This window comes from Phalacrocorax carbo, chromosome 1, assembly GCF_963921805.1.
Source record: "Phalacrocorax carbo chromosome 1, bPhaCar2.1, whole genome shotgun sequence".
NCBI lineage: Eukaryota > Metazoa > Chordata > Aves > Suliformes > Phalacrocoracidae > Phalacrocorax > Phalacrocorax carbo.
In genome coordinates, this window is record NC_087513.1 from 198,460,182 (window position 1) to 198,473,990 (window position 13,809).

Sequence of the window (13,809 nt, forward strand, 5' to 3'; positions counted from 1 at the left end):
CCGCAGCCCTTCGGAGGGGGCTGCGAGTGAAGCCGGCGGCGCTGCTTGGCGCGGGAGGCGGGCAAGGGGAGGGGAGAGAGGGAGGGGTGCCCAGTGCCTGCGGGGAGTGCCCCTGCCCCAGGGGCGGGCTGTGGCAGCCGGCTGCCCCAGGGGCGCCTCGCCTGCCGAGGCAGCAGGTAGGGAGCTGAGCACTGTCCCCCCGCCCCGCCCCTCCACCGCTTTTTTTCCATAGCCCGAGCTAAGTTTGGGGGCTTCTTTCTCCTTCCCCCCCCCCCCCCCCCCCCCCCCCAATTAAATGAGCTATGCGGCATCAGTGGCGAGACTCTTGTGAACGAGTTAAGATTTTGCTCCTTCAAATAGCCTTGCTCCCGCAAAGCGTAAGTAGAGCGGCCCCGGGCTGCGCCGCTCGGCGGAGGGCTTGCGGGCCCGCAGCCCGGGGCGCGGGGCGCCGCCGGCGGGGAGGTGGCCGCGGGCGAGTGGCCCGCGCCGGGGCGGGAGGCGGGGGCCTGCCCGGGGCGTCGGCCCGTTTGCCGTGCCCCTCGGCCCTGGGCTGGGCGCTAGGGAAGGGCAGGGCGAGGCCGGGAGGTGCGCATCGTGCTGAGGAGGAGTACCAGAGGGGTTACTGCTTTAAGTACCTCCGTGAGGGGCCCTGGTGTGAGCAGCCGCGGTTCTGCCCCACCGAGGGAACCTTCTGCAGGCAGCGGTGCTCGCAGGTGGGACTGATAACTGAGTCTGGCATGGCGGGGAAAAGTGTCCAAACCTCAAAAAACACATCAGAAAACGCAGTGGAGTGGGAAGCGCCGCATGTTTGTGCCCAGAATTGCCGCGGCTGTTGCCCACCCAAGTGTGGGCGTGTAGGGGCATGTAATTTCTTCCTTAAGGGTTGCCACTAACATTTGAAAACTGATGAGCATTTCAAGCCAGTTTTACACTGGGAGTGTAAAGTGCCAGAATTGCTTTCACCGTTGTAAGTGGTGCCACACAGAACGACGGAGTTCATGAGTGTAACCCGAGGTGGTTCTGGGGTTTCTTGAGGTGAGCTCTGAGTTACCTGGCCTGTACAAACAACTTTTTCCTGAAGGGAAAACAGCTATGTGGCCTACCTGCATTGACCTGGCTTTTATCTCACTCTGGTCACATCTTTGGTCTGAGACTTACCCACAAACATGTCAGTTACTTGCTTGTTCACTTAGAACTCACAAGGGATGCAAGCTATTTGAGATTAATAAATATTCTTTGAATTCTTTGGAAGATAATTATAAGGAAGAAAAGTTGTTTAATTTGTTGTTTGTTTGGTTTTGGTGTTCCCCCCCCCGCCCCGTAGGCAAAAAGAGTATCAGATAAGTATTTGGGTTCATCCCTGACTTACTGAAGAAATCATTTAAGTCTAGGATATCATTAGGAATCCTAAGTGCACGTTAGGTCTTTAAGACACTGACATAGATACAAAGAAGGAAGTGAACTGAGAAGCCAGAGCTTCTGTAGTTTCCCTTTAAGGGAGATTTAAAGGGAGAACTGAAAATTCTACTGGAACATTTTAGAATTAAACTAGAAAAAGATTTAAATGGCTTTCATAAGACAGAAGTGCCCTTTAAAAAGTTTGAACAGGGTGTATAGCACCGTCTCCCTTGAAGAGGGAGTAACTTGCCTGAAGTCCCCTCAGATACCTGTCTGTTGGGGTAACCGCTTCTCTGCAGTGAAAAAGGGTCTTGAGTCTTTGAACTCCAGAAAGGCTGTCTTTCCTTTGTATGTCTGGGGCAGGGGGCGGGACACTCCTTACTGTGCAGTTTTTAGATCTGTGCGGCTGATCGATTGTGGGCACCTGACAGATCTGTCTCATTCATGCCTCGCTCACTCGGGATGTAGGGACTGTTGCCCTTGTGTTTGACGGCTATTCCATAGTCCCCTGGTAACTCCACACCCATCACACCTTTCAGAGTTTTATTGGTAAGTCACTGTCTTTTAATTCCAATATAGAGCTCTAAGATGGCATTTGAGTATTCGGGGGAGAAAAGCGGTTACTTTTTGTTCCTGTTTTTCTCCTGTGAGTATCGAATCAGTGCAAATGTTTGTTATGCCAAGGAGCAGGAGTTTAACAGGTGGGATGTAGCTCTCCTTCTGGGCTCAGCCCTGCGCTCCTTGCGCTTTTCCTTCATTCAGGCCAAACTTTCACTCAGAGGTCAAGAGAAGTCAAGAAGAATACAAGAGAAATTTTGCCTGGGATTTAAGGAAGAGGCTCCATAGCAGTAAAGTAAGTTTAAGGTAACAACAAGATCATCTAAGGGATTTATTTTTAACAAGTGTTTAAAATACAATGAAAGTGGTAATAGATGTGTCTGAAAGTATGGCACTCTGAGCAAGAAGAAGGGTATTTTTCAAGTCCTCCATTGAACAAGTTTATAAAGTGAATTATGAAACCACAGCCATTGTGTTTCATATATATATACATGACCAAATACCATTAGGTTTCACTGGAAATTATAACAGCTTGTTCCGTCCCTCCATATCTGCCAGTTTGGAATGACATGGTCACGCTGCAGACTTTGTGCAGGGTGACTACTTTTATTGGATTTAAATTGGTAGTGTTAAAACCCTGGTAGTAATGGAGATGCCTAATTGTTTAGTGTAAAAACAGGAAATACTGCAAGTTGTTTTCTTTTTAACAGCATTTTTTTTCTCATACTGGTTTGTAAAATCTAGATAATTCTGAAGATAAAAACAAAAATCCCAGAATTTTAGATTGACACAAGAAATGAAAGAAAACATAGGCTAAATTTAGGCAGTCTTACTCAGACAAAGACATGTTAGGTTTCTAAATAATTGCTAAGGGACATATTTTAGATACACCAGTATAATAAAATCATAAAAACGTGAGGTGTCATAATCTGGTAATGTATATAATATAGCTGTGTAGTTACTTATGTGTGTGTATGTGTGCATATATGTATATAAATACATAAACATTTACGTATGAGTAAAATTAAAACTATTCTGTGATTCTGTGAAAATTAAAAATAATTAAAATATTGTGTTTCACAATAGTGATTAACCTTTTGGTGATGTCATCAGAAATAGAACTAATAACGGGCAAGTTTATAGATGCCAGATGAGAATTATTTCTCTCCTGTAGAGGGATATATATGACATCACAGCTTTTAAAATGTGTTCTCTCACTTGTTCTCCTTGTCACACACACCCAAATACACACATCCCATCCACAAAGTGTATTTGTGCATGTACTAAACTTAGTAATTAATGGCACAACATTGATTCTTAAACACAACGCTATGCCAGTTTTTATGAACTGCCCATTTTTCAATATTTGTCTCAGAGGAATGATTTACTAAGTGACACAAACAATATACCACTCCCAGTTGTTATTAAATGATCCCAAGGCTCATGAAGTCCTTGCTTTTCAAACCATTGAATTGGATTGCTTTCTGAGGCAGATTCTCTGTCATTCCCTAGTGGGTATTTCTGCATGAATGTAATGAAATACAGATAAAGATGTTTCATTTCTTAATCTGCGTTTTTGCCAAGCACAGAAAGAAAAAATGTCTCCCTTCACAATCCATTTGTAAGATTAGCTCTGTATTTCAGCAGCCCTGAAAGTAGTATGGTACAGCTGAAGTTTGTGTAATACTACAAAAGCAAGCTTGGAATTGTTCTCAGCTAAAATACTGAGTTGTGGCTATATGAAGAACAGGGTGTGGCGTCTGTGCCATTGGAAGCAAGGGTAGTGGCAGCCATGCTGAAAATGGACATAATTAATGAATTAAAGACGATTTAATGGGCTAACTTTTGCTGATTAATAGAAAAGAACAAACTGTAACCATTGACTACTTATTATCTGAGCTGCCTATTTTGCTTGATCTGGATAGGAAACAGAGTGAGGCAGAGAGAACTGAACTGAGAGGCACAGAATAATGCAAAGGAAAGCAAAGAAACAAAATACTGCATTTAGGATTAGGCTAAACTTCTTTAATCCCTCAAATACCACATTATTCATTTTGCAGTTCCTACATAACAATCTTTACTACTCAAAATGAGAACATTCCCAAACAACAGACTAGTTCTGTCCAAAGATGGAAGTAAACTTGAGTATATCTTCAAAAAACATACAGAATTAGTTCCTTATTCCTTGAAAAATTAATACTTCTCAAGGTTAAAATTACTTCACCATCCAAAATATTGTAAATCTCATAAAATTAAGATTGAGGATTAAGTTTTAAAATCATATAAACATATTAAATTAGAATAATAAAACTAAAGTATTCTAACAAAATATATTCAGGTTTGGGTTATGATTTTAAGAGGGGAAAAAGTACACTCCTTTAAAAAAAAAAATCAATATATTAAAAAAAAAAGATTAAAAATTGTTTTAGGACCAGGAAAGTTACTACACAAAATTGGTACTTCATTGTTAATGTCGTCATTGGCAGTTTATTGTGCTACACTGGAAAAAGAATTCAGTTATATTAAAGGGAACATGTTTTTGTAGAATATCAAAGATTTGGTTTTTTTTTAGAGAGAATTTTTTGTTGCATTAGCTTTGTGGGGACAAAAAATGAAAGTATTCCAGGATTTAAAAAAATTGAAAATGCGAATGGGTGTGTTGTTGCTTTTTGTGTGAAAGTGTATTATTCTGCAGTTACAGGTATTTATTTCATTGCCTCATAGTAAAGTCAAGTTATAAAATAAGTAACTGAAATAACTTTAATTTCATTAATTACCTTAACTAAAAGCCCGAGAGAAGTTCAGTGCAGACTTTGGAAATGTTTCCTCTGGAAAAACAGTGACATCCTTGTTGGAAATCACAGTAAATATAATACTGAGCGGTACATTTTCTCAGTGGTAAATTCCTACTGGTAATGATGAATGCCTTTAGTATTTGGACAAGAAGTATAAAAATAAAAAGAGTAAAGTGGAATTCAGTTATATTTATAAAATATTCTGAGATTTTTAAATGAGGATGATCAGTCTTTTCTGTAGTGGTTTTTTGCGTGCAAATTGTTATACCTGAACTATAATGATCTAAGTATTTCTGAAAGTATTGAAGTCAGCCGGAAATAAAGTTTTGTGTTTTGTTTTCAGTTGAAGGTTGACATATAAAGTATAGAAGCGTGTTCATTAGGAGAATGACATGTACTTCTTGCATATATTCCAATATTCTTACATGTATTCTAGTTAGGAACAGGCCAAGGGTAACAGAAGTGATACCAGCAGATAACAGCTTGTTTCTCAACTGAGGGCAGCTTGTGAGGAATCTGATCTTTAAAATAATCTTGTACTTTAAGCCTTTGTAAATCAGAAGTTATATCACTGCCTAGAACTGGACATGGGAAGCCCATCATACATAAATTGGTGGAAACTACTGAGAATATATACCAGTTGTTTATCATAGAAGTGAGGTCATAGGATATAATTTTATTTTTCTATGAAAATCTCTGTGAACAGTTGCTGAAGTGCACTTGAGGTGGGGGTTTGTTGTTTTTTTTTTTTTTTAAAGTAATGTTGCAGTACATGTGGTTCAGTAGCACCAACTGGCAGGACAGTAGGGGACATGGCATAGAAACCTTACCACCATTCCTCTCAGAATTTCTCATTCTTCCCAGTATTTCAAGTTATTAAAATAATTCTCTCTTTTTAGAAATAAACAAACTCAAACACAAGTAGGCTTTGAGAACATGCTTTTTGTTGGTGTACGCATTCCAAAATTAAACTGTAAATTCCATAGGTTTTAAATAATTATTTTTCTGTGTTTGTACAGTATGAAAATAGCAGAGACGTGGGACATAGTTAACCTCCTGAATGCTGGAGAAAATAAGTCCTGATAACAATAAAATGGTTAGAGTTAGGCAAACTTTGTATCACACACTGATACAAATACAACCACGTTAATAGTCGGAATATTAAGTTTAACTGAACTGATTTCCATCTGTTCTTTTCTAAAAACAGGCAAGAACGGTTAGAGACATCTCAGGTGGAGGAAACAGAAGCCATGTTTTTTAAATATTTAAACCTTGTAGAAACCCTTGTTACAAACTTTCTTGCCTGTCATTGTGTATAGACACTAAACCTGTGTCGGCTAGGTAAAAGCACTAAACATCCCTCTTCTGTGCTCACCAGAACCCATGGCTGCATGGTCAGAGGGTTATGTAGTTCTTAACATAGGTATGCAATATTCTGCAAAAGGAAGTGCACTTAACACGTCATTTGTTGAGGATCAATCTGTTCTGCCCTAGAATTGTGTAGTTATATAAGATTTTTTAACATTGCTCTAATTGCTCTAATGTTCTTATTGTAGGTTAGAAATCTGAAACAATGGGTGACTGGAGCTTTCTGGGGAGACTGTTAGAGAATGCGCAGGAGCACTCCACAGTTATTGGCAAGGTTTGGCTGACGGTACTGTTTATCTTCAGGATACTGGTGCTGGGGGCTGCTGCTGAGGAGGTCTGGGGAGACGAGCAGTCGGACTTTACATGCAACACTCAGCAACCTGGTTGCGAAAATGTTTGCTATGACAAAGCCTTCCCCATTTCTCACATCCGCTTCTGGGTGCTGCAGATCATTTTTGTTTCCACTCCAACTCTCATCTACTTGGGCCATGTGCTGCACATTGTACGCATGGAGGAGAAGAGGAAAGAGAAGGAAGAGCTGAAAAAGAAGGGAAGCTTCAAAGACAGCAACTATCCAGGAGCAGCAGCATCTGGCAGTGGTGGTGGAGGAGGCAGCAATAACATCAGGGATCCGCTTGGCAAAAAGGGGAAGGAGAGGCTCCCGATCCGAGATGAACGTGGTAGAATCCGTATGGGGGGTGCCCTGCTCCGTACCTACGTCTTCAACATCATTTTCAAGACACTGTTTGAGGTGGGCTTCATTGTCGGCCAGTACTTCCTATATGGCTTTGAGCTAAAGCCAGTCTACCAATGCAGCCGCTCACCTTGCCCACACACTGTGGACTGCTTCATCTCAAGACCCACTGAGAAGACCATCTTCATCATCTTCATGTTGGTGGTGGCCTCTGTCTCCCTGCTGCTGAACATGCTTGAGATATATCACTTGGGGTGGAAGAAGCTTAAGCAGGGCATGACAAGTCGGTACAGCCTTGAGATGCCTGTCGCAACAATGACACCAGTCATGGTAACAGGGGAGGCCAAACCTGTTGCCCTACCACCACCAGCACCACCAGTGGTGGTAACAACTGCTGTGCCCCCACCCATCCTGCCTGACACCCGCGCTGTCACACCACTGCTGGCCCCGGTGACCATGGCACCATACTATGCTGCAGCTGCTCCAAGACCACGGCCCCCCTCCACCATGGCCTCTGTGGCCAGCTACCCTGTTGCTCCACCAGTTCCTGAGGAGAGGCACCGTGCTGTGACTCCCACGCCCATCTCCACTCCTGTCACCATCCCGACCCCCATCCCCACGCCCACGCCAGCCGTCGTCAACTACTTCAACAGCAACAGCCATGCCCTGGCGGCTGAGCAGAACTGGGTCAACATGGCAGCTGAGCAGCAGGGGAAGGTGCCCTCCAGCTCGGCAGGCTCCTCTACCCCCAGCAGTGTCTGGCATCCCCTTCCTGAGCAGGAAGAGCCACTGGAGCAGCTACTCCCACCCCCAGCTGGGCCACCCGTTGCTGCAGCCAACAGTGGCAGCAGCGCCAGCCTGAGTGGGGCAAGCGGCGGCAAGTGGGATGTAGAGGGTGAGGAGGAGCTGTCAGAGGAACGGCCCATCTCAGCTGCCTGCACCACCGTGGAGATGCATGAGCCACCGTTGTTCGTAGACACACGGCGCTTGAGCAGGGCCAGTAAGTCGAGCAGCTGCAGAGCCAGGTCAGACGACCTGGCCGTGTAGTGCGGTCGCCTCTGCTCAGAGGAGCAGGTGATGGAAGGCAGAGTGGGCAGGGGAGCTGCCCAGGGAGACCAGGCCTGGCGTGGGTGGGAAGGCCTGGGTTTCAAACTTTGATGCTTGCTGTTTTTGCACTCTGTGAGTTGTAGTGGGGAAAATATCAACATTTTCTAATAGGTCAGGGGTGGCCAAAGCGCAGCCCGTGGGCCAGGGGACCAATCCCACTTTCCTTCATGTCCATGGCAGATCTCCCAAGGGCAGCCATAGGGGAGGCCTGCACAGATAACAGGTGGTGATGGCAGCTGGTCATGTGCCCTGAGGCTGACCTTCATCTGAGAAAAATGTTAATATCCCTAGTGCTCATGTGCCTGGCCATCATCTCCCTCTTGCCCTTGCCTTTACTTCCACCATTTTTCACATAAGCTCTATATGAGCAGATGCGATGACTTTTCCTCCTCTTAAATCTTACCAGCCCTATGGCAAACATCAGGGTGGCATATTGCCTATCGGCACCTGTCATCTCTACGGACCAACTTGCCGTTTTAAAGGTGACTCAGTCTCTTCCGTATAAGATTATTTAATGAAGCCGTTGGGCTCATGGCAAATCGCCAATGTGGTCCTTGGCCGGGCAGAGTTTAGGTAACCCCTGTAATAGATTTTTGAGGTTCATCTTTCTTTAATTTTTTTTTACTCTTGACCTGTTAGGAAGTGTTCGGTTTGACCTTCTATCCAGTGTTTGCCAACCATGATCACACAGTGTTTTTCAGCCCACAAATATGTTTGAACATGTTTGATTATAATTTTAGATGACTTCTGAAATTGCTTAGAGGAGGACAGGAATTTAAACCACACCTCAGAAATTATTACACAGAACAATTTCTCTTCAGAAAGCAAGGATTATGATTTCAATACATTGTGGCCCCATACGTTGCCCGTGGACAAACAATAGGATAAAGTACAGCTCTGCATTTTAGACTAATAGGTATCAGTGTAAGTTTGTTGGAAAAATGCTTTTTAGAAGTAAACTTGAGTGCATATTTTTAAGTATTTGAACATTTTGAGAATAATTTTGGATCTGTAGGTTTAAAGATACTTGACTGTATACTTAATCATTTTAGTTTAATCTTTGATCTTACAAGAAAATGCAAGGGGAAAGAAACTTATTAATGGTAAAATTCCCAAAGCAACATTATTTCCTGTTGTGCTCTACCCTTTCCTTTAATAACAATCTGTAGTGTCTTACAGGTCAGCGAAAACAGATTTAGACAATATTGTATTGCAGAAAAGGTGGCTAAAATATCTGGGCAACATGCAGTGGCTGAAGGGTCTGTTCTGATCCCGCTGAAGTCACTTGCAGACTTTCCATTCAGTTTAACAAGGAGCAAGATTTGGGGATGGATCTTGCAGGCCTTATTCAAGCAAAACTAACATTCACATGGAGTTTTGGGAGCCAGAAGGAATGTAGATTTGGGGCCTTAGATAAAGACATTAAAATCCTGCTTTTGAAAATTGTGTGTTTCCCTTAAAAATAGATGGAGGAAAGTACTGGGTATTTTTTTCTAAGGTGCAGCTTTCCTCACAACTGGCTCTGTCCTTCATTCCTTTGTAACATACACTGAGAGACATTAGTCAGAACTTTGAATACCTAATAAGGCTCAGGAGGGTTTGGGTACAAAAGGAATGCAGGATTAGGCCCAACTTCTGTTCTAAGCAAAAGCCAAAAGAGCTGAAGCTCGGAGTCAGTCCTGTTGCTGCTGTAAGTCGAAAGTACTGTAATTGGAGAAGAGCAGTCAAACACACTGGGATAGCCTTTTGCATCTTCAAAGTATTTGGCCTGTCAGTGCAGTCCTTTCTCAGGCAAAGCAGGGTCACCCTGTAGCAAATAGTTAAAATTGCCAGTTATCTCTGCTGTTAAATGTTTTCCTGAATGTGTTTATTTTATGCAACAGTTAAAATATATTCCCACCACTCAAGATTAAACATTTATTTTTACTGCTTTCTGAGTAGACACAAAGAGCTTCTCATGATCAGAGGCACTGTTCTGCAATCCTTGGGCATGTTGTCTCATGATTTCCTTGACCTGCTTGTGGTGACCTCCTCCTTGAGGAGGCGTCTTTCTGCTGCCACTGACCTTGGGGGCAGACACTGCATTAGAAGTCAATGTACAGTAGTACAATAAAGATATTCACTATTGGTTGTTCACCTTCAGACACGCTTTTGTGCATTTTCTGTTATAAGCCATAAAAACTTTCTGCAAGAAAGCTAAAAGCTAAATTCTGCTTTCTGTTGTATCCATGCAACTATGCGGAACTTAGACTAAAGCTGATAAAGTTGCCTAGATATGAACAAAAGCAGTTTAACACTCAAAATTTTTAGATTTACTAGCATCGATAGTAGCAGTTTTGTAAGTTTTGCTAAATGCCAAATAATTATATTGCTGAAATAATGCAATATGCATATCTGTATTTTAGTACATCAAAATTCATGGGCTATGTTTTCCTTTCTTTTATGCTTCTGAAGAATGAAGTCAAAGTCTCTCTGGAGTGTACTTATATAAACCAGACCACCTGGATTATGTGCTTATTATATCAACGGCTGAGAGCAAAACTGGCTTGTTGTTTGATGGAGCTCTGAATCTTGCAGTCCTTACTTTAGTACAACCCTCACAGAGTGTGTCCTCAGGATTGCATCCATATTGTATATAAAAAATAATAACAGAGATAGGTTTGACTTAGGTTCAACTGATACCTAGTCTGCCCTTTTCAAATTAACATGTGTGGTTAGACCTGCAGAGAGTTCTGGTGCTCTTGTGGAATATATGGTATTTTCAGGCAGAATAACTGCTGGAGAGTTGTTAAAGGATGATTTTTCATGTTAGGTGAAGCTTGGGGGGAGAAATGTAACTCTCTTGTAACCCTAAGAGAAATCTGACAGAGCAGCCTCTGCATCCAAGCAGTGCTGGTCTGAGAAAGCAAAGCTACAACTCACAAGTTGTGTTTTTAAGATCAGCTTAAGTTTCATCACATAACTATACAGCATCCAGCTTCTTGGTTACCTACAATTTCATCTGGTGTCCAGTAACTGTGTCTTCATTTAAGCCCAGGTAACTGTTTTGGCACAACTCTACCTTAGTGCTTACAACCGCTTTTAGTTTCCGCATAACATCTGGAATCAGATTTGTTGAAAGAAAGTCTTACTGATGTGGCCAGTAAGAGGGTACTTAAATTAATATTTACTCATGAACGGTCACTGAATTCACCATGCTATGAGTAAAGCATGACTTCCATATTTTTAGAAAATATGTACAAACACCAAATCCCTTGCAGAACAGAGTCTGTTGTCAAAAATAATTGCTAATTTCCAAGTCGTTTAGTCTTTCACATCAATTAATTCTGAAGAGGGAACTGGTAGCAAATGCTACTTTGCCTTAGCCCAGTCATGCGGCTGTTCAAACCACAGTCCTGAAGGATCTTATACACACGCCTAACATGAAACCAGTAGGTAAGTTACCGCAAAAGCGGAAGTCAGAACAGAATCATGCCTGACATTAAGCAAACTGAAAAAACCCCCACTTATTTTTGCTCTTTGAGTAGAATGATTGTGGGAAAACTGTTCTCTCTGTTACCTGAAGTTAAAAAAATGCTAAGGAAAGCTCTGGAAAAGAAAAGGAGAAAACTGAAAAAAAAAAAGATACTCCTTGAACAAGTTACCAGGTGTATGATGTGCTACTCCTTTTTGCAGTAAGTCAACTCACTGGTACTGGTTGACCCTGCTTGGAGCGTATGGGGTTGGGCTAGATGACTTTCAGAGGCCCTTTCCAACCGCAATAACTATGTAAAATGTATTTTCCAAATCACCAATTTCATTACTATGTTTTTCATAATAGTTTTACAAAGATATAATAAAAATATATCTGCATTGCACATAAGTACGCAGTTTCTTGGGCATGGGCACAGTTGGTCTATTTTCTGTCACTGGGCTTTTTTAATTAGTACAGCTGCCAGTTAATACAAAAGAAAATGAAGTATAGACAAAAGCTCACATTTCTTCTCTTTGCATTTTGATTAAATGAAGACAGCCTGCTAGAACCTTCCCTTTATTAAAGTGGAATATCTTATCTATGAAAATCAATCTCTTGTTTTTTCATAGATAAAAAAGTGCTCCTTGAATTTGTTGGTCTGTGCTTGCATTGAAAAATCATAGCTTCTTGAAAGTAGGTAGCATGCGCTGTAAAAGCAGACGACCTATGTTCTTTCTGGTGTAATTCGGAAGCCAGTTGTGTGCAAAGTGATACCAGGGATTGATTTGGCTCAGTATATCTGTCATGCATAAAGGCACATAGAGCTAATTAAATGTCTGACATTTTGCAGCTCTTGAGGTTATTTTCTGGGATGAACATGTAAGTGTAGGATCAGTAAAATAATTAAGGCAAGCTTTAAAAATCAGATCAGTACTTAGATCCTTTTTTGGTTAGTCATGGGACCACCTCCTCAGCTGATACGAACTGTTGTATTCCACTGAGTTCATGTGGGTGACAACAGTCTGCAGAAACAGAGCGTTGAGCCCCCAGGACCTTTTGTTTAATACAGACACTAACATGGTAGATTTGAACAGGCTGGGTTTTTTTTTTTTTAATTTCAAATGTTTTTGTTTCCTTTACTTTGGTTTTTCTTGTGGAAAGTGTGCTCTTGTAATTTTGATTTTTCTGAAGTTTACATTCAGGTTTTGATTTCAAATTGCACATTTGGATGAAATAAACTGTTTTCTAAGTTTACATTTGTATAAGAAGTAAAAGAATGACTCTGCCAATATGTTAAACCTAAGAGAGAAATGCCTTACTATAACGTGGGAACTCTTCAGACATAAGGCAGTACCATTAAAGACAATTTAACCTAATCACTGATCTATAATATCAGTTTTCTCTGTACATTTAAAATATGGGAGCTGGATATATAGGGAGCACACTGTGGAAAAATATAGTTTTCATCATGAACTCAATTATTACCAAATAAATTAAGGTTGATGTGCCTTCTTGTGCGTTTAGAGGTTCAATGACAAAACTAGCTGTGACATACGTCCTTTAAGAGCTAAATTTACAGCCTGGTTTAAAATTCCAAAGAAAATACTTGTGGAGAAACACTGCACTGTTACACTGTAGAAGACCTTACAAAAAATAAGTGTTTTGCTTTCTAGCCAAATCTATGGTTCTGAGCCTGCAAATACAATTTCATGCAAGTTATTTTCACTCTTGCAAATAAGACCATTAAAGGTGATGGGGCTATTTGCATAAGCAAAAATCACTGATGTGAAAAAGAAATTGTAGATTTGCATTTTAAGTTTGTTGTAAGATGCCAATCAAATTCCAGCAGTTTCAGTCCTTGAAGAGTTATGCAAGATATGTGAACATATATTTTAAGGTGGAGAATATATTCCTATTCCCATTGAGACTGTTTCTCACAGTTAAAGGGTTGTAAAGCATAAGAAGGCTTACTCAGAGCTTTCTTGTTGCTTACTGGATGTTTGTCTGTTCTATGACAGAATCTGACAACAAACACGAGTTTTCTGGGCCATCAGGAACTTGTAATAAGAAAAACAGCTAAAAACAGTTAAAAGTGCTGTCTTCAAAGAAGTGCCTTGTGTATTAAATTCTGTAAGAAACAAGTTGATGTAAACGTTAATTTACCTCATATGTTTACAAGATCATGACTAAATAAACTTTTTGTACCACAACATTGTCTCTTTTAGATTAAATTTTCATGGTCGTGTAGATGGTTATTTAAAATACGAACCAGATGGAACAGATAACCAAAGTCAGCTGTCTCCCTTTATTCACTTACACCACTGCTTCCCTTCTTCATAAGAAGTGCTCACTCAGTTGCATCTGTTGGAAAACTGGATGTTGACTCCAGCTCCATGCAGAACTCCCAGTGGCTTCAAAGGAAGTTCACAATTCAG

General features: G+C 41.4%; 1 protein-coding gene across 7 annotated transcripts; it reads left to right on the forward strand.

Moving 5' to 3' along the window:
• Positions 1-119: 119 nt before the first annotated feature.
• GJA3 (gap junction protein alpha 3) lies at positions 120-13,584 on the forward strand. Of its 7 annotated transcripts, none has more exons than XM_064441193.1 (3): positions 120-377; positions 1,867-2,251; positions 6,308-13,584. In XM_064441193.1, exon 3 carries the CDS (start codon positions 6,325-6,327, stop codon positions 7,858-7,860), a length of 1,536 nt encoding a protein of 511 aa, XP_064297263.1. In that variant the 5' UTR covers positions 120-377; positions 1,867-2,251; positions 6,308-6,324; the 3' UTR covers positions 7,861-13,584. The 7 variants fall into 7 exon arrangements, with proteins under 7 accessions (XP_064297263.1, XP_064297267.1, XP_064297268.1 ...); XM_064441197.1 differs by having other exon boundaries at positions 2,161-2,251; XM_064441199.1 differs by lacking the exon at positions 120-377 and having other exon boundaries at positions 413-2,251; positions 6,308-7,813; positions 10,375-13,584.
• The last annotated feature ends 225 nt before the right edge of the window (positions 13,585-13,809 follow it).

Coding starts and splice junctions, on each gene's coding strand:
- GJA3 (XM_064441193.1), top strand. CDS start 6,325: ATGGGTGACTGGAGCTTTCTGGGGAGACTGTTAGAGAATGCGCAGGAG.